The sequence below is a fragment of the Strongylocentrotus purpuratus genome, unplaced genomic scaffold (assembly GCF_000002235.5).
Source record: "Strongylocentrotus purpuratus isolate Spur 01 unplaced genomic scaffold, Spur_5.0 spur5_scaffold_11, whole genome shotgun sequence".
NCBI classification, from domain to species: domain Eukaryota; kingdom Metazoa; phylum Echinodermata; class Echinoidea; order Camarodonta; family Strongylocentrotidae; genus Strongylocentrotus; species Strongylocentrotus purpuratus.
The window spans coordinates 6,197,999-6,224,770 of NW_022145596.1; the positions used below are offsets into that span (position 1 = coordinate 6,197,999).

Genomic DNA, 26,772 nt, shown 5'->3' on the forward strand with positions numbered 1-26,772 from the left:
ATAAGATTAACCACAATATGGTCTACCGTATTATTCTTTTGTATTCAAAAGTTTTACTTTGAAATAAATGTGTTGTATTCATCTCAGTTTGGGTGTTGATATAACAAATTTTCATAAATACATCCAGTGGTTTGGCAACTTTTGCAACTTGCAAATGAATAATAAAGAATGACTAATTTTTTTTCAAAAACATGTTTTTCCCCAAAATATAGAGTAGGTCCAATATCAATTCAGAACAAGCAGAGTTCATTTATAGATGTGAAAGATATTTTTATCATTCCTTTTTATCAAATTAGATCTTAGTTTTATGTCTTCTAATTTCAAAATGAATTGCCAAATTTAGTCTGGTATTTCACAGTAGCATTAAACTACATGTCGGTTTTCTGGTAGCAAAATAGTCCAAACCAGAGTGAATGCATTGGAAGTGGAGAGATGCCAGGGGGTTAAACGTCAAATCTTGAGAGTTCATTTATGGACGTGAAACATATTCTTTCTATTCTGTTTTATCAAATTAGATATTAGTTTATTCAAGTTTCAAAACGAATTGCCAGATTTAGTCTGGTATTTCAAAGTAGCCTGCATCTCCACGTTGGATTTCTGGTGGCAAAATAATCCAAACACGAGTGCACGCATCGGAGGTGGAGGGATGCCAGGGGGTTAAAACATCAGATCTTGATTTGTACCATGTAACTTCTGACTCCTCCCAATCTAAAGTGCACCCATTATGGGGATTTCACCTTGTATAAACACCCCAAACAGGCAACTTTTCTCCCCAACCGTAATCTCGCATCATGTTTTTGACAAGTATGAGATGGCAGTATTTGGCATTGCCGAGGGCGATATGAGAATGTAAGACGGAGAGGATTACGGGCACAACCAGAGTGCGAGATAGACCCTCTGATGAGTCACTGTGTGGGGGACTGGACTGTATCACGAAGGATCACTGGGATGATTACCTGACATCTTCAATCTAAAAATATGCAATTTCACAGAAAATAATGCTTTCTTCTCTCCTTCTTTGGAAAATTTGGATGCAATTCATTTACAATCATCCTTAAAATATTTGAGAGAAGTATGCTCTGGTGATGCTACATGTATGTGCTCACTATAAATAAAAGTATGGGAAGTTGAATTCTTCTTCAGTGAGAGAGAGAGAGTAGGCTTCCAATAGATTAATAGAAAAAAGGTATGTTTATTCAATAAATTAAAAATATTCTTGTGCAATTCAAATGGAAGGTAGAAATAATTGACTCTGACAAACAGCTTTATGAAAGTAAGAAATGATGACATGAATGTACCTTTCTCAAACACAATCCACCCAGCCATCTCTGGTTGTCCATCTCGAAGACGATAATAGGGCTTTCGCATGAGAGAGCCACCTTGCAATTCCCCCGGGGTAATTGTTCTATGTACTTCCATTGTAAACGATTCACAACACCTACAACAAGTCACTCACAATGCTCGTCTAATTGAAAATGCAAATATGTTCCATATATAATTCCTTCAGACTCATTTGTTCCTTCAGAAGTCTAATCATCCAATGGCAAAAATTATCCAAGCAAATTATATCAATGCACTGTTTCTGTGGAACGGTGGGCAGAAACTATTGACATACATGTATCATTCCCAAGTAGTAATAGCCAATTGAAGGTTGTTCATTTTCCTTCACAAACTCCTTGAAAAGCTTGAGATACCAGCGAGGATATAAATAAATGTTCCATCCTTATTGTGACATGACTCTGCATGAACAAGTCAAACTCCAATTGTTACAAACAAAGAGCAACTATTTCTCATTCAACCATAAACTACGCAAGGCAAGATTTAGGAGAAGACACTGTGACGTAGCGTGAGAAACACACGTAGCAGGAACATGAATGAATGTTTCCTTGCTCTTCTCTTGACTCAAAACACTGTAATAAAATGAACTCCACCTGGTGTTACAGGCGTTTCAGGTAACCAAAGTGCAATGTTTACACAAGAACTGGACTATGAATGAAGAGTCACTACACACAGACAAGCAGCTAGAACAAGTCATCCGAACAATAGGCCAACTGGAACTGTGAACAAAGTTACGACCACCTCGCTAATTAAAGCACAATAAAGGCTACCCCATGGCACTGCACTGAGAAAGAGAGAACCTAAACAAACACACAAAGATACATATCACAACAACATCACATTGGAAGTTAGGATTAGAATCAGGTGAATCCTGGACAAAGAAAGGCAAGATACTGCTGGTATTTTCTTTTGTGTTTCCACATCAGGGTTGGTCAATCAGTAATCTGGTGTATGTATGTTCTCAGGATTATGCTTAACTAACATGAAGAAGGAAGAGGGGGGCTAAGCCCCTGCAGTTGTGCAAAGATACCCCAGATCCTAGCACCTGATAGGGGCGTCAGGCCAGATAAATAAACAACAGACAGCTAAATCATTAACAAAACTTCCATCAATATTGTATGCATAATGCAAACATCGGTATCTATTTGGAGGACCTCCAACAGATAGCTGGCTAATTGCTTCATGTTTTGCTTTGCTTTATATTTTGCTCCTTTAACCATAATCTCATTCTCTTCCTGTTAAACTTTAATTTACTGAGTACCATAGTCCATATTGTATGTCCCCTCAAGTGTCTTCAAGCAATTTATCTACAATCTTAAAAAACCTCAGCAAATTTCTTTCTTCCTTTTGATACCATCTCTTTTCCACGTCATGTACTTACATGTAGCATTTCCTTTAAAAAAAATACATTTTCAATTCCTCAGCATTGGCTTAAACCACAATTTGCTTTGAAAATGAAATATTCCCCTCCTCCTCCCCTACCTCTGTTTGTGATTCCCCTTTTCTTGTCCGTCTGCCTTTCTCTACATCTCTCTCTCTCTCTCTCTCTCTCTCATCTATTTCTCTCCCTTCCTCACTCTGTACTCTACTCTTTTCTTTCCCCATCTATTTCTTCAGCTATTCAAATTAAAATGTACTGTAGTTATGAAGAAACCACCCCTCCTTTTACCTTTTTCTTTTATTGCATGTGTTGCACATTTATGTTTTATTTCATTTTCAGTTCATTTCACTTTATGTCACCATGGAGACACTTTCCAAGACGAACAAATAGTAGAAATGTTAGACATGCAATGAAGTCCACGTCGAGCATCTCTTCATCTCACCATTTCTGTCCTGACATCTCGGTAATAATAACACAAATCTCCACTTCTTACAATCTTCTCACAGAACACACCATACCTGTCCATCAAACTCTCTCCATCTGTCAACGCATGTCTTCACAATTCTATTTTCATTGCCTTTAGAATGCTTGAGACTTCTGTATTCATGCTCTCTCTCTCTCTCTCTCTTCCTTCCTCTCTCTCTCTCTCTTTCTCTCTCTTTCTCTCTCACTCTCCCACTCTCTTCATCTCTCCATCCTTCTTTCCTCCTCTCTTTCTCACTCTCTTGTCCATCCTATTTGTCCATATATTTCATTCACATTCATCTTTAGCACTATCTGATTTTCCCTCTATTTTAGAGCCATTGTACTATAATCCTATTTGTCCATTTTTATGGTATCTTTCTCACATTTGTTTTCTCTTTCTTCTAACGTTCTGTTTTTATACAAGTATAAACAATCATACAGAAGAGCATTGAATGTTCATCTCCCCTTCTCTCTCTCTCTCTCTCTCTCTCTCTCTCTCTGTCTTTCTCAATTTTTCTTGATATTCAAATTCCTTGGCTTCTCTCACTTCTATTCTTTCGTATCTCTGTCTCCCCCCCCCTCCTTATCTCTCTCTTTGCCTCCGTCTCTCTCATTCCCGTTCTCTGGCTTCCTGTCCATCTTCCAATTCTCTTCTGCCTTCCACCACTGCCCAACAACAATTAGCATGTAATCTTCTCTCTCTATTTACACCACTGTAAAATATTTACTCGGGCTGATGATTGTTGTTTCGCTAATTTCTCCCAGTGTCTAACATGATTGACATAGTACAGCAACCCCCGCGAGCTAACTGAATAAATACAAAAGATCCTTCTTTTCAAGGGAATCAATTATCTCTTGTATAATTAGACGTCTGACTCAATTAACTCATCACGCCTGATAAATTATCGCTTCTGTTTGTTTTGGAATCCATGGACATGGTCTTTCCCACTGCCCTATCCCATTTGTTGATGAGTTCATTCTTCCATGGAAGTTTACTTTTGAAAATACCAGGAACAATATGCATATTGATTACCAGTAGATGAAAACCACATAAACATATTCCTCACATCATTGAGTCTATTCCTACTTGAGAATGTAGTTTCATTTTGCTTGATGGTATTCTATGGTATTCAGGATGTATGACAATGTTTGCATGAGACAGATTTCTCATAGTTCTTCAATAATCTGCAACAAAGACATTTGTCAACAGGAAGCATACATTTCTGAATTCTTAAAATAATATTGCATAAGTAGTCATACAGCCATACGTATAAGCTTCAAAATAGTTTGTCCTTATCAAGAAATGGTTTAATGACAATTTTTTTATCAGGATACATCAACTTGCGACAAGTCCAATCTTTTCAATGTATTTCTCTTCGTACAGGCCTACAAGAAACAATGATTTTAAATTACATTTAGGTGACCAAGAATATTAAAAAATTGTTGCAATTAAAGTTGTCATTCCGTACAATAATCTAATGTGTGTTTATTCTTCAGGAAGAAACGTTGAATAAATAAATTATTTTGATGAATCTACACATTTTTTTGTACATCATGTCAGAAATAGTGAAGAAGGGGGAGAAATTAAGAAAAACAGGATGATTTCGGACTCCCAGAATCATCACTTTTATCTGTCAATCATTGCGATCCAATCACTACACGAGAGGAACAAACCAACCTCTACTCCAAGTCAATATTCTTAATTAAACATGCTCTTTGTCTCCGGGACTGGTTAATGAATCATCAATGATTTGATTTTTCTCCTCCTCATTTTCCCTCCGTTTCTGGATCCTTCTCTCACTTTGTGGCTGTCGATCAAGCCATTAGTATGCACATCACCTGACGAATGCTCAAACATGATATAATATTTGCTTGTGATTGTGGTAGCCCGATAGCGGTCGATAGAGATGAAAATGTTTTCATCATCTCAACATTGATTTTACCCCGATTATCACTTTGGTCAGGTGTACAGTGTAGATATGATGCAGCGAGAACTAATAAGAGAACTTTAATTATCTTTGATATTCATTTGTCTGCACTGATTCTTGTGATTGATCGAGTGCTGATTGGTATTCAGTTTACCATTCACCCTAACCACAGAGCATGCATATTAAAGAAGTCTTTTCATATAACACAAAATAAAGGAAAATAAAATAACTTCTTGAGAAGAAAATCAAATTGTAAGCACCTAAAATCAATAATAAAGTTATCAGATTTCTTACAATTAATTTGTTAAAAAGCAAATTTTTTTGTACTCTTTTTTAAAATTAAGGTAACTGAAAAGAAACAAAAAAGGAGAGTGAATAGCTACTACACAAGACTGCAAAGTGTTGAAGAAGTTGAAGATAACTCTGTACAGAGAGCGAATATTCCACGTTATCAGGAGGAATTGGAACAGATAAATTACATATAATTGTAGGTCACATCTTTGCCAAGACAGGACAACTACTCTACAACAGTTCAATATTTGCTGAGCATTGAGGTCATTAATCCTTGTCATCCATTCGTTAACTTGCAGCAAGGTGATTAATAATCAAGACAAATACAAGATAGGTCTCTAATCAATTAGCAATGGTCTCCGATTAGGCACCCAAATCATCAGCTTCATATCTATTTCTACCAGTTTTTGTGTTTTTATCGCCGTGTCAGGAAGAATAGATTGTTGTATGATTCATCCTTGCCTTTGTAAACAAAATGATAACATGATATACTCAGTAATTGGGATTTCTTTATTTGTTTGGGAATTGTATTCTTTTTCCATATCTCTCTACACTCCCTCCGTCTCTCTTGCATTCCATACCATGTCATTAATATCACTCATCACGTTTGATATCACACAGAATCTTCTTTCTTCTTTATTTGAAGTAAAGTACTTTTTATCTAAAGCATTTCTGATGCCCAATTTTTCAATCTTGCGTATAAAGTGTTTGACAACTAAAAATAGATTACAAGCTTTTCTTTAATTGATATCCTTTTTCCCCCAATTTTTTTTTTGAAGTACAAATATATTTTTAAAAAATCTGTGTTATGCCCCCCCCCAAAAAAAAACAACAACGCCACTCTCTCTTTTTTTCTCTCTCTCTCTCCCTTTCTCTCCCTCATCCCCACCATATCTCTCTCCTCTTTCTGATCTTTTTTTTATAAATCTAGGGAGGGAATATACATACCATCATAATAGGGCCTTTCTTCAGCAATATGTTCTGCAATGGGAGGTTCCATTCTGACAGCGGGGTGGCACAGACTCTCTTCCTTGGGATGTACCTCCTGCTGTTGATTAGGGAATGCTTCCTTCCCGTCCTCACTCATTGGAGAGATAGGTACCTCACTCATCCGCAATGTCTCGTTGGAGCTATAGCCTCCGTTTCTCACACCGTATCCCTTCAAAGATTATCAAAGTAAAGAAAATTGTGGACATAATGGTTTTATTGAATTTTCTGCTACATAAGTCAAATAACAATATCAGATATCTCTTGCTATTTGGAGTCGATGCATTTGTTGTGATTTTTTTTGGAGATTATTTTAAGCATTTAACTAACAATCTACAAGACAGATAGTTAGAAATATAAAACATGTCATACATAAGATCTAAGATTAGGTGATTGACTCTAGATGGGAGACTAGATGGGTATAAAGTACATATAAAACACAAATTTGGGTCTGAGAGTACTTTTATGGTTTCCCTACACAAAAAATTTCAGAGACAATACTTCACAAGAAATATCCTAGGTGATGAGGAATTAGTGGAGACACCCATCAGATAATACTCAGGGAATTTATCTTTTCTAGTAAGACCTGATAGATTGATAGTACTGACCTGTTGCGATTGATCTTCCTCTTGTGAGGAGCTGCTACATGACGAACGGGCCTGCTGATGACGCTGTGGCTGCTGTTGCTGCTGATGATGCGGTTGCCGCTGGCGACGCTGCCTGTGATGCAAGCTTTTCCTGTTGCCCTCTGGTGGTGGTGGTGGAGGGTGTTGTTGTTGTTGATAGGGTGGCTGATGTTGCTGTGGCTGATGATGATGTTGTTGCTGCAACTGTTGCAACGGTTGCTGGGGATAATACTCCTGGGGTACAGGTTGAACTGAGTAGGCCAGAACGGAGCCCCGTGCAGCCATAGGGGTGCTGAGCTTTTTCACTTTTAAAGCTCAAGTACGGGACTCAATATCCCACCTCTCCTACTGCTCCTTCAAAAATGTCTTTATAGCTATTTTTACCAATGATAATGTTCCACTTGAGTTTATCCTCACCTAGAAAACAAGTAGTTCACACCTGCAAAGATAAAGAGGAAACATTCAACATTTTGCATAGAACCATGTATGAACTTACTACTATATCAATGAATTCAATAAGTGCAGTCTTCACAGTACCTTGCAGTACAAGCAAAAGTGGTAAGTAACAAAAACTATTAGGCCTGTCTTCATCAGCTCTAGATGGCCAAATAGTCAAATATACTCTATTTATGGTCGTTCTTCACCAGTCCAAAGACTCGCACTATGCATGAACAATGAGCAAATTTCTCGAACTCGAGTTTCGAGATGATAGAGACATGATTTGTAACTTCCGCTAATTTCCTGGATCACAAAATAGCAAGCTATTTGGCCAACTCGGGCTGATGAGGACAGACCTAATGTTTCCATATCCTTCACAAATAAACCATCTTCTATTTCATTTCCTGCTACTTGGTGAGTTGGATTAGTCGGATATCCATCAACCCTTGCTCTAATCCTTGCTACCTTCCCAGAGGGAACCCTTCAGTGCTACCGCTAGATGAGCGGGTCAGGGTGACATTCAGACCAGCAAGTCTGGACTTTTACGAGAGGTCATTTCACCAAGAATTCCATGAAAAACGATGAAAAATGGTAAAAACCATAATTACACATTCTCAACTGCACAGCATTTACATCTATGCTTATTCCCTTTTTGCCATCTATACAAAGTAGATGAATACAGGGTTTATGTATAAATGCAAATAAATGAAAAATGATAATCTGTATTTCAGCTTGAGTGGTGTCGCTATGGAAACAAAAATAAATCTCTAAACCATACTGGTACTTTGGCATTCAGCATGGATGCGGGAGATGTACAAAACTCTGAGCTTAACAACCTAATACAGAGTTTTAAAAAAGAAGGGAAAAAAGGAGGTTATAGAACCTTAAATTGACCAAATATCAAAGATGGAAAACATGTAGGGTGATGTACTAAACAATTTATGGAATGGCATTTGTCTGGAAATTGGAGCACTGATTTCATTAACACAACAACAGATGAAAAGACAAAAATAGAAACAGTTTAAACTTTAAATGAAGCATGTAAGATCACTTTTCCCCCATAAAAAAGAAGTGTTTGTGATTTTGCTAGCGTGCTTGTGATTCATATTACAACTATAATCTTTATGTCTTTCATCAAAAAATAAAACAAGCTGGAGGCAATGTTATCCCATACTTTCAAAGAGCCTAGATAACATATTTCATCTTTATTTCATTCTCTCCTTTACCACAAAGCGTGCACACCTACATGTAATGTATATTTCAGTGGTTTCTTGCTAGCAACAGCTTTTCTGCTTTAGTGCTGTTTCCATGGAAACGTGATGTAGAAGCTCCTAATACAGTTGTACAAGATAGTACATTTGCATCCCAACGCGAGATGAGGTTTTGAAAGATTTTCAGTTGCATAGGTTTGTGCCGTATATTTTGATAAACAATAATAGAATTCAATGAATCCCAATATATGCAATGAGATTTCCATGAAAGGAAAAAGGATTACACGTAGGTGAATGCTCGGTAATGGTTTTGTTATTTTCATGTTGAAATCTTCTTGAAATAGGTTGGAAAACAACATCAGCTCTTTGCAGATGACATCCATGTAGGTGGATGAAGTATGGGTATGGTCTTAAAAACTCAAGAATTGTCTGCTGGTACAGACTCTATTTTGAAACATTACGACAAAGTTTAAATTAACCTCTCAATGTCTGTGCAAAATAAATCCAATAGTTTTCTTCATGAACAAGTTCACAGTCTGCAACAAACTTGTGCAGATGAATAAACAGAAGTCTTCATTATAACAATAAAATTCAATAAATACATCAAAAATATGCAAGCACATACCAAGATGCTAGAGAAAATTGCCAATCTGTGAAACTTTCATGTATATGTATTTTATAAACCACTTGCTCAACTACATTGTACACAACTCACTAGTCTGAATTTGATCAAAGAAATAAGAAATATATCATTGCTCTCCCAAGGAAGAAAATAAAGCCAAGTAAATTATTTCCACTGTTCTCATCAAGTATCAATTTTACTTGGTCCAAACGATGTTAATTCTTTGCTTGCCCATCCATACATTGTGGCAAGTGGCAACCCTGAGAAAAAGATGTTGCTACAACCCATATTCTCTTAGTAGCAACTAATAAGTTGTATAGAACCACATCTAGAGTTTTCAAAAGCAAGCCCGTTGAGCTTGATAGAAAAGTTATTGGCTACATCTGTAAAGTGACTGCAGATGGAAAATCACTGGACCATCAAGTAATCTTATGAGGCAAGCTAGAAACACTTGAACTTCACTGTTATGCATAATTTCTTATCTCTAAAGCAGGAGGAGAAAAGATTTGTACAAAAAACAACTGTCAACCGCTAACCGGCACTTCAATCGCCATGCCTACAGAAACCTCGGCGATGGAGGATGAATTTGCAAGATGTACATGCCTACGAAGATGAGACAGTTATCAAGTTGTGCATCAGTCAAGGATATGGAGCGGAATGGATTCCCAACCACAGAGATTTGTCTGATAGAGTCAAAGAACTTTCTGAGATAGACAATGAACCCAGCCGGTGCTGCTGTCTTCCTCATCAAGACACAATGGATGGAGGATTTTTCTCTCCTATTCAGGATATCCTCTACAGACCGAGTGAGACGGGCGAGAGGAAGAGATGGCCCAGGACGATGCTGTCATTCAAAAGAGAAAGGACAGACCTAGATTTTGACATCCCTTTTGCCTTTGACTTATGCAGCTAAGCCTAGGTAGCACATGGTTTACAGGTACTTCCTGTTTTAGTCCCTGTGAGAAAATAACGACACAGTTATGGCCGAGACTAAACATTGCTAATAGTGCACTTTTTAAGTCTTTAGGTACAGACAGGTTTCCTCCTCCTCCTTGAGGATAAGTAGCCTCATTTCAATAAGGCTTCATCTATTTAGTTATAACTTATTCATATACTTGTATGTGAATCCCTCTAAGTACAAGCTGAAATGAAACAGGAAACCTGTGGAATATATTGAATTATATTTTTACAGATCAATCAATACTAAGCATAAACAGACCTGTAGTCAATGTGAAACAAGAGGTTTCCTACAGACACAAATTCTCACAATTGTCTTTTCGTAATCAAAATTCTCCACTGCACCACAAGGAGACTTCATACTAAAGTTTTGAGGGGTGAAAATGCCTAATTAAAAAAAAAACATGTTTTCTTTACCTTTTTGTGTACTAAACGATCATAATCTTTGTGGAAATTAATTTACTTTAATTCAAGCAGACTTCTATTAAAAATTTCTCTGTCATCAAGAGATACAAAACAATTTTTAAAGAAAAAATCTGTTTCATCTGTCAGTATGGATCTCAACAAGGATAAATTCTAAAATGTGATGAAAACGACTAAGGACGGAATAAAGAGAAGCAATCGGCACATTAAGATATGATGAAAACATTTAATGACGATATAAAGAGAAGCGATCTGCACATTCAAGATGTGATGAAAACATCTACCGGTAAGTATGATAAAAAGAGAAGCTATCTGCACATTTAAGACTTCAGGACACAAAAAGGAAGTGGAATTTGGATCAGACTTCATTCTGAGTCAGACGGGACCTTGGGTATTGAGATGACATAGAAGGGGTGAAGGAAACTGTGCAAGATGGCTGATATCCAAAATCAGAAGGCATCCCTTACTACACTATTCAAGTACCAGTAATACTACGATCATGATTTGCAAGGTATTCAATACTTTCCAATTTGGAACACATATTATTAAAATAAATTGGAATTACACATTGTGTGTAAATTCGACACAAGTCACTCCTGAGTGTTAAAAAATACATTAAACTAGTTTTAAAAGTTGAAGAAAGAAAAACATTGTTCTAGCATCTAGGGTGTCCATATACACTTGTATAGGCCTAAACTGTATCTACTGATTATGTAGGCCATAACTCAATATTTACAAGATGTAACCTCTGACCCCTCCCCTTCCCACAATGCCCTGCCCTTCCTTGTAAGTATATGTAAGTGGGGGTATTTTGATGAGTTCATCTCCTGGTGTCATGCTTGCCAGATGTGCCAAGTGCTGGTGAGCATTGCCTCATTAAGAGGTCAATGTCGGGTCACTCCATCCAATACATCATCCTCCGAGACAACCCAAGTTTCATAAGGATGCGGAGAGAGGATTGGGTAGAGGATTGGGTAGGGGGGGGGGGGTAAGATGGGAAAGAACTCCTTGGGAGAAGTTCTCACGCAAATTGAGGTGTGCATGAACTGATTATTGTTAACAAGAATGGTTGCAAGTTTACAGACGTTGTCAAGGAGGAACAAAGAGGGAAGAAAAATCTGGCATTATGGGCTCAAAAACATCATCCATCTTACCTGTCAAGTGAAAGCCACATAGATGGAGAGGAAAAGAGTTTGGTGCAAAGGATAGTCTTGGTAGGTTTTACCAAACAGACAGTGATCAATTACATTTGTGATATAAAAGAAATCAATTGCTTGTGTAATAAGGATAATATATATGTAGATGTGAGACATCATGAGAGCATGATGTTGATGAATATTATAACAGTAACTTTTTTGGAAGATGGTTCTGGCGGAATATTTTATAGGCTGTATGCTGGGCCCAATGTGAAAACTTAAACAAAAAAAATTGTTTATATTATCATTTTTATGTATCTTTTAATATATATATATTTTTTTGCTTTTTGGTGGGGGGGGGGGGTGGGGGAAGTTTGGACATTGCTATTTGGTGCCTTGTCAAGTCCTGGTTTTATTTATATCATCAAAGAATGAACGATTAGAAAGACAGATCATCACAGATGTACAGATGCTGTTGGCTCAGTCAGTAGAGTGTCCGCCTCACAACCGGGAGGTCGTGGGTTCGAACCCCGGCCGCGTCATACCAAAAGACGTTAAAAGATGGGAGTTGTTGCTACCTTGTTTGGCGTTCAACAATAAGGGATAGAGCAACGTCGATCTGGCGCTGCTCAGTGGCTGCCGGGCTCACGATCAATTGGGCAAAAAGAATTTCCGTTTCGGTTTAATAAAATTTGGAGTGGACTATTAGGATATTATTATTATTATTATTATATTATTAGATGCGGTTTTAGTAAAGGCGATGTAGGAGATGATCTTCATGTTGATACTTAAGATGAAAGCCTTAATGATCATAATGATACTGATAATAGTAGTAATCCTACCAATGATCAAACTGCAAGGATAATGCTTACCAAACTATGGTAATGGCCGAGGATAAACGGTAGTGATGTTGATGGCTGTCAAGATGATGATGATGAAATGTGAGTGACAAAGGAGACAGATGAGGATTATAATCACTGAGATAAAACTTAGAATATCAATAATCTTCTGCCTTAAGAAGAGTGGAATTAAAACCCAAGTAAAATACTTCTGAAGCACCCAAAGTGTTTCACCATCACAATCAGATCCCCTCTTCCATCTTCTACCAAATCTTCTACAGATTTCTCAACTAATCCTAAGCAATGTTCATCACTACCACATCACCGTCTTCAATCTCAAGCATCATCGTGTTCTGATGGCTCCTGGAGAATGGGGTTAGAATCTCTTTCATCCCTTGGAGCAAGTTCAGGAGCTTCCATCTAGCCATTCCACAGCTTGAAACCCCATCAAGTAAGACCAATAGGTGATCACAGGTAAGACCGGTGTTTAGGGACTTTCAACTAATTGGTTTGCTGGGATTTAGAACTAATTTCTAGCCTGGGATCTCCAGGGAGGACTACTTGGTGATCAGGGTCAAGTCACAGTGAAGGTCTTTATGGTAGCTGCGTAAATATCACATAGAATCCCAACATTGGAAACGTAAAGAGTACAAATCCGAAAAGACCATTCTAGAAAACAAAGGACGCATAGAAAAGGGGTTTTCTACATTAATAGTGCAAAACTTGATATATTATTATTGATAAAATATGCATGTGAAGTAAACCAAATGAAGAAAGCATCTGTAGAAAACAAGACTCTGTGCCTACAAACAAGAAGATAAAATTGTCTTTAAACCAAATCTCAAACTTCCATTAACTTTATCCATGGAAATAATATTAGAAGTGAGCACTGTTGATGTAAAAACAGCAAGAATCAGATTTAACAAAAGACAGGATAACAAACAGAAATTGGAAAAAGTGTAATGATGTATTTTCCAGCAGCACTGCTAACTACTTAATATAATCATCATATTTGCAGTCCTGATCAAGAGTATTTTGACATCTCCCTAAGATACCATCTGCGTGCATTATCAACGTTTTGTTCTTGCCTACCCTAACCCGGCTTCGGCACGTTCAGGTTTTAATTATGCATTAATTGGCAAATCTTTTTCCCCGACGACAGTTTTGACTTTCTCTAGATAGTCACAATATGCAGCAGTATTGAGCTATATTTGCAGTAGACACTTATATGTAGGAAGTCACTTGGTAATAATGATATGAAAAAATCACTTGAAAGTAATTCAAAACATTTCAGCACCTTGCTACAAACCTTTGTTTAAACAGAGAAAGATCTAAAAAGTTGATGTACTAAGTGTTGTCTTTGTACATTGACACTTCATTACAACATCAAAAACCCAAATTATAAAAAATTCTTTAAACAAAATTGAAAGTCATGTACAGTATATATGCATTTTCTAGTAAAGCTGCTGACAAAGGCAGATGTGAATTAAGAAAGAAAAAACAACAACACCAATTTGGTACATGAATATACTGCAAAATAACTGACAAGAACAATAGACCCTTTTGTCAACAGCAGGCAATTCCTCCATTCTTTCTCCACAAATGACAAGGATAATCAAAAATACAGCTAACATTTACCCAGAGCTGGCAGCGTGCTGTAACGATTTAATGAAACCGCTTGGAGAAGAGACATCTGGAGAAGATATCACTGAAGAGAAAATGAAAAGAGAGGCAAGTTCTTACACTCCAAAACGGCTCAATCACATTCACGTGCGGAAATATTCCTGGTAATCACTCCCAATTGAGGGTTGATGTGCGTCTGACGAGTGGAGAGAGAGAAAGTGTGGGGTAGATGAAGGCGAGTGAATACCCATACCAGCTACGATCAACAGATTGCGTGTATGACGATGCTAGCTCCTATTGTGATGGTTTAATAGGTGGACGATCTGCACTTTTTGATTGTCTGAAACATGACTTCGCGCAATTTCATGATCTTGACAATGAAGTGATGCTCAATTCAAGCAGTTTTTTTTTATTCAATACCAAATGGACAGGTATACATGTAGATAGTAAATTGTAGACTTTTATTATTCACACCACGAGATGATAATTTGTCAGTGTATATATGCAGCATTCTTGAACCATTTTAGAGTACGCATAGCTGGAAATATAGGAAGCAAGTAATTGAAAGTGGGTGTTTGGTGTGGAAAACCTAAGCATGAAAAAAAAGTAAAAGGAAAAAAGGCTATATGAATCTGCCTGTCAACATATTTGATTTTTGGTTTCTTCAGGTGCTAAACCTTCTTCAAAATATAATTATTTTCAAGATGTATAGTGAAGGCTACAATACTATTCCTTTTTTGTGCCTCATTGGCAAAAACTTAAATTTTCAGATGCAATTTTTGAGATTGAAATACAACTAACAAAATGCCCTTGAATATATTAATAAGAAGTGTGAGAACTGCAACTTCATCACACAAATACGATCTCTCCTAAGACTTAAAAATAGATGACTTACAGGAAATATTCTTGCGTGTACATACCAAATAACATAACTGTCAAGTCTACCATAACAACCTCATTGAAGGTAAAGCACGGGTAGGGGGCAATGGTGGAGAATGGCAGCTGTTCATATCAAGAAAAAGCACAAGTGTTCCCCACTTAACATCTTGGAAATGATGAGTTAGTAAGTAGATGGTGTCTGACTGGAGCATCACATAACAAAGACACATCTTTCTTCCTCTCAGACCAAATTCTCTGATGACTAAATGTAATTGGTATGTGAACCTGTTCTTGTCCATCCGTCTATCAGTCACCAAGGGCTACCTGGAAACCAGGTAAGACTGGTGGCCCTTCGCCGTAAGCCTACCAGTCTCTCCTGATGAGACTGATCAATCGGTAATTCTGATTGGCTGATGAGTCACGGTCAAATCTAAGTCTGCTATCATTTGCCCCATGAGATCACGCCGTTTTCGAAAACAGCTTTGTAATCGTCGCCATCATCAGTTCCATAAAACCGCATGTAATAAATCGCTTTGGTCTGAGATGGTTGTCTGCATCATCGGGGCGGTGTACGAGTATAAATCTCCAGCGCCACCGCACCAAGCGGCTGATTGGACGACCGAGGCCTCGTGATTTGCGTAATCTTAAGCGAGATAAACGTGACAGTTGAAAGGGTTGCTATCTAATGTACTTTTGTAACGATATGACATTGGCAGTGAGAAAGGAAAATAGTTTGGTGATAATATATATCTAGGTGGACCATGTCATATGCTATCTGTTGACAGGTGGTCTCTTCCATTATAAAGTGGGGGTGGAATATGTTCTGCAATTAGTGGCTCATCCTAGCCAAAGAAATATAACGATTATAAAAGAAATATCCCATTCTTCACCCGTTTTTTTGTAACTAGTATGACTTTTTCATAAATATAGAATACTGGTAATTGAAAAAGGGTTTCAAGAACTTAAAAACTGGCTGAATAATTTCATAACAGAATCATCAGAATGTCTATTACTGAAGACATCTCCACCAACACTACCCTAATAAAGAAAACATATGCCGCAATTTTTGTGTGATTACCTTTCAAACATCAAAGGTTTACCCGTACCTACATATACATTTCATATCCATGAATTTACCACTGGAAATTACTAACCATTATAAGCCTTAACTAAAGTACAGGTTGTAAAATATTGGATGGCTTTGTTGAGTCTGTTCCAAAGAATGGCATACTCATTCCCTACATCATGCAGTTAAACATACAACATACTTTTGTTTTATTTATATCTCCACATTGTTTTTAGTCATCATTTCAGTCAGTTTCAAATAACTATATATTAAAAATATATATTCCCATTTCAATGTTATATTTCATTCATGTACGAAGATATAGTTATGTACACATAACTATGTTTGTTGCAATGGATACTGCGAATTGGGTGAAGTAAATAAAAGGTCAACATAAAGGCCTAAAACATTGTGTCTTCTCTTCACACCAGATGCATGAATTTGCCAGCAAGCCATAATTACAATATCAACTATAAATATAGAAGTGATAAAAAGAAACAGATATGAGTAAATTGCTTACATAGATGGTTATTCCATAAAAAAGAACCTGTAGCAAGTTGAGGGGAGTTCCAGGCCAAGGCAGTTCCAAGGCAGTACCAGGCAACGCAACGCTGAGGAAACAATACACCACCGTGAACGCACAGAACGGTATACAATATCACAATCTCTACATAACACAGCAAGTGGATGTCATTCCCTTTCAATTCTTGGCATTACTACAAACAGAGTATCTTCCTTCCACACCGAATGCCTACAGCGAAGAACGAACAAATCCCTAAACTCGCTGTTCTCCTTCCTTCCGAACTCACTCACTAGTTGTGTCTGGTAGACCGTGATTTTCCGTCCGGCCCGCTAGACTCCAAATCTGCACCAGGAGTTCAACTTGCCTGACTTGAGGGTAATGAAAGATTTACCTTTCACAAGAAAACAGGCACAGCCTCTACAGATGCCTGCATCTCTGTCTTACGACTTATCTTAATGGCAATTTAGATTTGAGATGTTTTTAATTGCAGTGGATGAAAAACAAGATTGATTGATAACGTGCATAACATATCATCCCATACGTGAAGAGTCTGTGAGACGAAACCAAGATCTCTAAGCTCGACTTGGAAGTTTCAGGCGGTAGGAGCTTGTTGTTACTTCTACACCCCCATCTAAGAGAATGGACGAAGCCCAGGACCATTTGCCCAAGTCCTGTTTTTTGCGCCCTTCTCCCAGTCTGTGAGAGGTTGCAAGGGGGTGCATACCTGCGCCCAAATCACAGGTGATGACGGATATATTGCTATGACTCATGGGAAGGGTTCAGTCTCCCTAACCCAGGAGGAATGCAGCAGATGCTGCTACCCTCTCTCAGATCCCCTTCAAGTACAAGACTGTACCAAAGAGGTGGATTCGTGGAAGCAGCGAAATGAGATGCCTTGCTATCAATGTAAAGAGATTATTAACGACTCCATCGTTTATATCTTTGGCACAACTGGGCTTGTTGTGACATGGGAAAAATTATTCGCTGGAATGTTAATGGCCGCCTAAGCGACCAATCATGTCGCTTCTTCGTCAAGCTGGGGCATGTCCAAAACCTGTTGAGGATTTCGACCTAAGATGACTAATAATAAAGAAATTATGGTTTCTCCGCGATCGTTAAAATGAGGTCTAAAATTCAACGAAATTAACAGTTTCTTTTCCGTTTCATAATATTTCACATTTTACCTTAAAATAAACAAACAAACCTTTGATCAATAAATAATTACACAGACAATGATGAATCTTGTTTTTTGGTCTTACCATATCGACGAACGTCTTGTCACGCCTCGATGCGTCATTCCCACAATGATCAATCTTTAGGTAACCTCAAGATCTCTGATAATTAATCAGAGAATGAGTAACGCTTCATACTTTCAATATTGTAATATCACCCTTCCCGTCAACTCACTTCATCAAGTAGCCGCAAAGAATTACTTGATAAGAGGTAGACTTATTCATTTTAATGGGGGAAAAAATCAAAAACAGGTTTTGGGGATTCTGTTTTTCAACCTGTCCTACAATCTCTACATGCCCTGACTTTTCCTCTTGGAACTTTTTGCCCCTTTCAAGCAGTTTCTGGAAGGAGACACAAAGGGGAAATAAACCAGAAATGTTTACAGAATATGTCTCTCATTTGTAGCTAAATCTGGTACTAAGCAGAGGTTAAGACCCAACTCAACATCCGACACATACACAGCGCCCAATCTGATGCCAGTTTGATTCAGAAGGGACACAAGGTAAACAACGACACTACCGATCATCTGACGCAGGCCGCTGCCGCGATGAAAGGCCCAGGACGGGACGGAAGGGAGCTGCGTAACGCAGGAATTCTCCTGCCGGCGGCTCGGCCACAGCTGATAATCCCCAACTCTGCTTGGAATGCCAACTGATTTGGTTTGGAGGGGTAGAGTTCGGACAACATTTGTGATATCTGAACACGTTAGATGTCTCATATGCATACATGCATGCAGTCTCTAATATCAAGGAGTCACTTTAGGGTTAATACACTCACACTCTACACCTAATTCAGCCTAAAACAGACTTTTATCATATTAGTTTTACAATCATCACACATTCACATCTATTATTTCATTTTACATTAGGAATATAATGCTTTTCCTCTCCATTTGATTTACTTTCTTTCTCTTTGTTGTACAACTCACTTTATAAACAAAAGTTTTACTTCAAGTACTCACTTTTATATTGAAAAGATAAATATTCTATTTCTTACAAGCTTTTTCAAACCCCATTTTAAATCATCATCATAAGTAACAACTATTGGTTCCATTAAGTGGGATCATTCCAGGCAAATATTTGTTTGTCCTACCAAGGAGTTACTGGTCCTACTGATGTTTAAGATGTAATTCCATTGGTAACCTGTGGGCCTGCTTGATGAATATCTTGATTCAAAGAGGGATGGAGAGTTACATTTTCTCTGAATGTTACTCTTGAGAATGAGCTGGAACAGAGCAATTACCCAAGACTTCTGATAGGATTACAATCTACACCAACACTGGTAAGGACAAACTCCTCAGCTGTCTTCTTACAAATGAGTGTGATACGAGTTGAGATCAAGGAGTAAACTTCTTGGTAACAATAGAAGTCTCGGGATAAATAGACATGTACAAGTAGGCCCAGGGAATAGATCTAGGCGAAAGGTTCTCACCTATGACTACTCATGCCAATGACCTTATTTTCGCAATTCAGACAAAGACTTTTTAATTTTGTGTAGGAAATGTGTCTTCTCTATTTATTTTACAGTATATTTTGTCTGTGTCTTACTTTTCCTTTTTCACTTTGTTGTTGCTGATTGCTTATTCACCCTCTTTCTCTTTCTTCCCTACACCTACCCCCTCTCTCTCTCTCTCTCTCCGTCCTTCAATATCTCTCAGGGCGCGACAAACCCGCTTGCCCGACGTCCCGGGGCAACCAAATTGAGCCGTCGGGCAAGTAAATCAAATTATCACTTGCCCGATTCGGGCAAGTGATACTTTTACAGTAATTTCCTAGTGTCCAAGAACTCTACCATTCACCCGTCAACTTCTTACCCGTCGTCAAAATCCAGAAGCAAAAAAGCGATCGTTCCGATTTCGAAAAAACTTCACAGACAGCTAGCCAGCTCAGCTAGCTCAGCGCGCATGCAACAGTGACACTTCAAGCCATGAATGCCGCTCCGCCTCCACGCACGGCCGGCCGTGAGCTAGCTAGAGACAGCTAGCGCGATCGTACCAGCTGCGAGCTTATTCGCGCTCTCTCTCTCTAGCTCTGCAGGCCGCACCGACAGGCCTTTGCTATTCTCTGATTGCCGATTGGTTGAATCACGCCAAATATGACGTCATTACCGTAAATCTCCGTGTATAAGGCGCACCTTTTTGCCGCCGAAAAAATTTGAAAGTCGGGGGTGCGCCTTATACACAGGTACAGAAAAAAAAAGTTTTTTTTTTTTTTTTTTTTTTTTTTTTTAAAGTTTCGATTTATGGCGCTATGCCTGGCAATGTCTCCCAGCTCAGTAATCAGTGTGTTGACTCACCACTCGGAAACTACAACAACACTCAAATTTGTCTGTCATCTTGGTTTGAAAGTCATCTTTCTGATAGATCTCAATATGTAGTTTATAATAATTCCTCAAATATTTTTTTCTATAACAAATGGTGTACCACAAGGTGCAGCATTGGTACCATATGTACTCTTTTTTTAAATTTACATTAATGATCTTACACATTCTTCTAAAAACGACATTGGTACTATTATTTTTGACAAGTTTACAAGCACAAATCAGCGCCTTTAACTGCACCTCGATGTAAAATGAAGGTCCTTCCCCGCGTGGGTTTTCGGCAACAAAACAACAACAACATCAACCAAAAACGATTTTTTTTTTTTTTTTTTTTTTTTTTTTTTTTTTTTTTTTTTTTCCTTCCCCAAAATTGGGATGCGCCTTATACACAGGTGCGCCTTATACACGGAGATTTACGGTATTCTAGGGAAATGAACACGTGCGAATCGGAATGGAATAAACAACAGGGATTTTCTAGTAAGTACAAAAAGTCAAATGTTTGATATTTATTCATAATGACTGTTAATGATTGTGAACATATTATTTAAAACTCGCTGCTCATATAAATCAGATGAATGTGAATCTGATTATTCATGGAGAATCAATAAAATGCGTTTTTTAAACCTTCAACCATCCTTTGTTGACCATTTTCTTTGACATATTAGGTTATTATTCAGTACAGTTACACTGTACATGTATGTGCATTAATTTGCTATCTAAAACACTAACTTATCATTACGAGATAATAAATGCTTTAACCTCGAGTCCTTTTTCGCTTTAAAGTTTTGGGCAAGTGGAAATATTGTTTGGGCAAGTAAATTGAAAACCCACTTGCCCCACAGGGCAAGTGGTGAAAAAAATTCTTGTAGCACCCTGTCTCTGTCTCTCTCTTTCCCTTCTCACTCTATATTTCTTTCTCACCACTTTACTGCTAAAAAGATGCTCCATTCTTTGCTCAAACAAATGGCCTTCTCCTCCTTCCAGTAAATCAGAAGAAGATGGAAGAGGGGTCTTTATGCTCCTAATAACTGCAGCGATCACTCCGCAATAGGCGTGTCTGCACTATCTCGAGATTGCCAAATATCCAGCTATTTTGAACTATCCCGATCGAAACTATCCAGCTATTTGCGTCTTCATTAGACCGAAGTGGCAAATTAGCTGGATAGTTGGTCGGGATAATATCCCAAGATATCTCGGTCTAGTTTGCAAAATATCCTTCTATTTCCGAACTAGCGGGATAGTTTGCGACCGTCTTCATTAGACCGAAGTACGGAGTCAATTATCCCGATCCCATCATGCACAACGATTTCCGGTTCGCACATGCGATCTATACCGCTCAGCGCTGACCTCGCAACCACTGACCTCGAGTAAACACGGAAAACCGCAAACTAGACCGAGATATCTTGGGATATTATCCCGACCAACTATCCAGCTAATTTGCTACTTCGGTCTAATGAAGACGCAAATAAGCTGGATAGTTTGCGATCGGGATAATTCAAATAGCTGGATATTTGGCAATCTCGAGATAGTGCAGACACGCCTAATGCTCCCTCTCCCTACTCCCCACTGGAGTCCATTATCCTCCACCCGGTTCTCCATCCCGTCCCATTCCCCCAATCCCGTCCCGCTGCTAAAACTGTTCGACCCAAGACCTCTCACTCACTCACCACCCAGAGGTGCCAAGATTTCATTACTAGAGGACTACATCTTGGCTTTGCCCTATCCCACATCCCTCCTTCCTCCTCATCTCCTCCTAGTGATAGTTGGCCTCCAATTACCGCCTCTTTAAAGGCAATAATTTGATCTTGACTGTGTCGGAAAGTGGTTAATCTGCCAACATGTAGACAATGGACATGTTCACATATTCTCTATATATGCAATAGGCACTATTGAAATAACTATATTCTTGCAATATGGATACATAGGGAATATCCACTTCTATAATATTGTGGTTTTCAGCAAATTTGTATGTACATGTATGTGCATAATAATAATTACAAAATATTAGACCAAACAAATGACTTCGCCAGCTTTAAATACAGGCCTTTAGGACTATCAAAACAAATACATTACTTTCATAGGGTATAAAATATCAGTAGCCCAAGCCAAGATTTATGACGACATTCACATTGCTTTTCATCCAATCAGGGTCCAACTTCATAAAATGTTCATCAATAAGAGCTATTTGAACACCTTTTCACCCTTACTAACTAATCAATTGAAAAGGGGCAAAGAAACACAATACATAGGCTTCTAAATCTAAGTGTGAACACATTCCTGTTTGGTGATGAGATCCGTAACAGCAGATAATATCCTCATGTTGGCTTTTCAACAGAACTCCACATGGGTCTAATAGGGAAGGATCGCCAGGCCACTAATATGCTTTTCACACTGGCAATATTTTCCTTAACCCCGTACTATAGGTGGGGTTAAGGGGGGGTCTTAACCCCACCTATAGTACGGGGTTAAGCCTATTCCACTTTCTGTTCAGACTGGTTTTTACCAAAGTGGGCTAAAGTTGGCTAACCCCACCTATAGTACGGGGTTAACTAACCCTGCAAAATAGCAGGGCTAACTCCGCAATTGTGGTGCTAACTCCTGCTAACCCCGCAATTGCGGTGCTAAGCAAATGAATGAGAACAGAAACGAAAAATAGTCCGGTACTACGCAATGGAGCGTATCGCAGCTGGCCAGATGCGAGGTATGTCCAATCATAACATACACGATATCCGGGGTTAACGAAATGCAGTGAGAACAGCGGGAATTTTCTTATTCCGGAATAGGCGCTAGTACGGGACTAAAAACAGCGAGTGTGAAAAGCCAAAAAAATAGTCCGGGGTTAAGGATAGTACGGGGCTAAGCAAAGTACGGGGTTAAGCAAAACCAGTGTGAAAAGAGTATAATAGGCCCACCAATGCCAAATATTGCATACAATATCAACTTTATCCTTGCTCCATTTTTAGGATCATGTATCCAAAGAAGTGAGATGGGGAACAAAATATATTCAATGTAGAATTTTAAATTGCACTTGCTATAAAACCTTTTTTCAGTATTCTTTATCTTTCATCAAGTTTTACAAATATCAAAATAACCCTTCAAGTTTGGAAGACACACCAAAACATTTAAAAGAGGAAAACAAGATAACAAGAGAGAGAGAGAAAGAAAAGGTTTTTTTTATGACAGAGAAGGAATTAAGAGTCCATTACCAAGTCCATAAGTAATACTGAAAGTAAGAGTCGACTCTTTAATCTAACCCAAATGTCCAAATTGGGAACCATAGCAAGGGCTATTGTCTTTCATATTGTATCAAAATACATTATAGACCATATTTTATGAGCCCTCTGTGAGACAACTTGCATTAGCCAAGTCAAAATTACATATTGATGGCCTCATTTTTATATCTTAGCTGTTCAAAAATGAAAAAAGTGAATGACAAGGATTGTTGTTGTTCAACAATACTAGAATAATCATCAATGTCCTCATAATAAATATCTTTCTATGTTTTTGAATCAGGAAACAAAGTCCCTAAAAGGTACACAGAGATGACAGAGTATATGGATTGATTGAATGACAGTGATTCCATCCTTAATAACTTAATAATCCCACCTCTAAATCTATCATTCTACATTTAACAAGGGTTTATCATTCCAAAAACTAGCCATTCAGGAAGTTTGCACATGTCATCTAAAGACAATTCAATATAAGCACATTGCGTACAGAAATAAATGGGTTTACTTTGAATAGGACTACAGCGTAAACTTGAGTGCTCTGTAAAACGGCATTTATGTACATGTAGCGTAAATACCTCTTGTGCAATTATTCATGAACAGGTTTTTTTTAATCCCTTCTGACAGCGCAACATAATCTAATTTCCTTTTCCCTATGTCGAGCCAAATGTGACATGTGTGTTTTTACAACAAAGACGCTGCATAAAAGTAGTGCGGAAAATTCTCTCACACTTCTTTTTCATACTGGCATAATCCCACATAATTGGTGAAGTATGTGACTGCTACCAGAAGGCCTACATACATTAATCCAAGTAATTATTTACCCCCCCCCCCCCAGGACAGTTACCCCTGCCCCAGGTGATACATGATCTACATGTCTGAATAGACTTCTGCTCTGTTATTATATCTTTGTAATAATCACATGCACAGGCATTAGGGTCAAGATGATACTCTATCAAATTCAACATATAACCCATCCACAAAATAAACAAGCAAAAAAACACAATACAACAAAAATAAAAACAACAGAAACAAAAAAGAAACTTATCAATTAAAACTCACGTCAATACAGGCTGAATAGGTCTTGGTTACTCCATGGCACTATCTCGGTCTGACAGCTTCACGCTCTGAAAACAAGATCAAAGATGAAAAGAAAAGTTGCTAAAAACATGATTCATCAATACATGTAGGTGTTCATACCACATTCACATATTTGGATATCTTCATCACCTTCTGATTAAAACACAAAAGATCGATGCGATTGATTTTTAGAGAATGGTTGAAGTGTCCCCGATGACCATAAAAACAGCCCACTCTTGGTTTGAAGTATGTTGCGTTTACACCCTATAATCAATACCTGGACAGGAAGTCCATTGGGTGTACTTACAAGTGATTTTTCACCTCACCTGCAGACATCAAAGAAAACCACAGCTGCATTGCTATTCATCACAATATAAACATGAGTGGGGCACTATCAGCTTATCTCCTCTTGATCAATAGGAACATCCCTTTTGTTCTCCACAGGATTATCCCCCTCCTCACTTAATAAACCTTCATTGATCCCACCCCCTATTTCTGAATGGAGCTGGCCAGCCTCAAATGATTGGAAAACAAAAGGCAGTGGCCAGACTTTGGATTAGTCCATTCAAGCGCTGAATATAGGGTGTATGATAGATAAAAGGTGACATGCTGTTCAAAAGAATAGTGCTGTCTGACTTTTGAGCATAATCCCCACCTAGGGTCATTATCCTCTTGTCTAAAGACCCTATTGAATTGTTTCACTGTATTGGTATCAGAACATTTGCTGGCAGTCATTAGTCTTTTCATTCAGACTTACTGTCCTGAAAGAACAGTAAAGATAATATACAAGGTACAAGTTAAAGTTTCATGGAATAGCTGTGTTAATCTGATTGTCCAATTGCCTACATGTATTATGTAGCATCTCACTACCTTTTTAGGGAGTCTGCCCCTAACACAATAACAACAACAAAAAAACTTATGCTAAACAAATTCAAACAATAACATTTAAGTATCCTTTACTTTTAAACTAAGCAAGTGGAATGATATTAAAAAGTATCAACATGCTTTGCGTTTTTCCTCTGATGGCTAAATCTCCATCATTTTGGAAGCCTAAATGCATTCAGGAAGGAAATGCTGGTCAATGAACTACTTCCGGGTGTGAATTAAATCCCTTATGTCTTGTCAAAAACAATCAAATACATCTTTTCTTAGAATCTGTTCAGGAACAGATCACACTCACCTTTCACCATACCCCCCCCCTCCAACAAAAAAGAATACTACATGAACTTTCATGTCTGTACCTTTCCTATCGCACTTTGTATAAATGTATCAAGTATGTATTTTTCATCTTTTGCACAAACTGCGCCTTGAGCATTTGACTGTCAAGTGGATTTGGCGCCTTATAAATCTTATGTATTATTATTATTATTATTATTATTAACTGAAGATATCAAAAAGATTAATACATTTGACTGGATGCAGTATTTTAACATGTCTGAGTGCTCAAAAAAGAAAATGCATTTCCCAAAACAATGTATTTTAACATGTCTGAGTTCACAAAAAAGAAAATGCATTTCCCAAAACAATGTATCATGAAAATATAAAAATAAGTTCAAGGATAGATGTTGCTCAATATTTTAATTCATTTTTTGTCAATATAGGTAAAAAACTTTCGAGTTCAATTTCTTCATCCCACTCATTTCAGGAATTTTTACCAGACAAATCGTTCAACTCATTTTATATTAAACCAACTTGTGTCAATGAAATTATAGAAATAGCATCAACTTTAAAAAGTAATAAAGCCTGTGGACCAGATGGTATTTCGCCAAAAGTTGTTAAACAGTGTATACATTATTTTGTACAGCCATTGTGCGATGTATTTAATAAATCTTTTATGAGTGGTATTATGCCAGATAGTTTAAAAATTGCAAAGATAATACCAATATATAAAAAGAATGACATAAATAACATTGAAAATTATAGACCAGTAGCGTTGTTATCCATATTTTGTAAAATTTTAGAAAAAATAATGCACAGAAGACTGTATGATTTTTTAAATAAATCCAAAATCCTTATTAATGACCAATTTGGTTTTCGTAAAGATTTCAGTACTTCACTTAGTATATTGAATCTTACTGATTACATTTTACAAGAATTAAACAGTGGTAATTTTTGTTGTGGTGTATTTATGGATTTATCCAAGGCTTTTGATACCATCGATCACCACATTCTCTTGAAAA

At 37.7% G+C, this 26,772-nt stretch overlaps 1 protein-coding gene across 2 annotated transcripts in view; it reads right to left on the bottom strand.

The window, feature by feature from the left end:
- Positions 1-24,820, bottom strand: part of LOC105439982 (teneurin-3-like) — a 52,401-nt gene extending 27,581 nt beyond the window's left edge. The window contains exons 1-4 of one of the 2 annotated variants that reach the window (XM_030980475.1): positions 24,743-24,820; positions 24,575-24,639; positions 6,999-7,455; positions 6,352-6,562 (exon numbers count right to left, since the gene is read on the bottom strand). In XM_030980475.1, coding sequence (XP_030836335.1) covers positions 6,352-6,562; positions 6,999-7,301 — 514 coding nt within the window. In that variant the 5' untranslated portion in view covers positions 7,302-7,455; positions 24,575-24,639; positions 24,743-24,820. Of the gene's footprint in view, positions 1-1,298; positions 2,131-6,351; positions 6,563-6,998; positions 7,456-24,574; positions 24,640-24,742 lie in introns of those variants that run through there. The other variant, XM_030980476.1, reaches the window with a different exon arrangement.
- Positions 24,821-26,772: the final 1,952 nt, after the last annotated feature.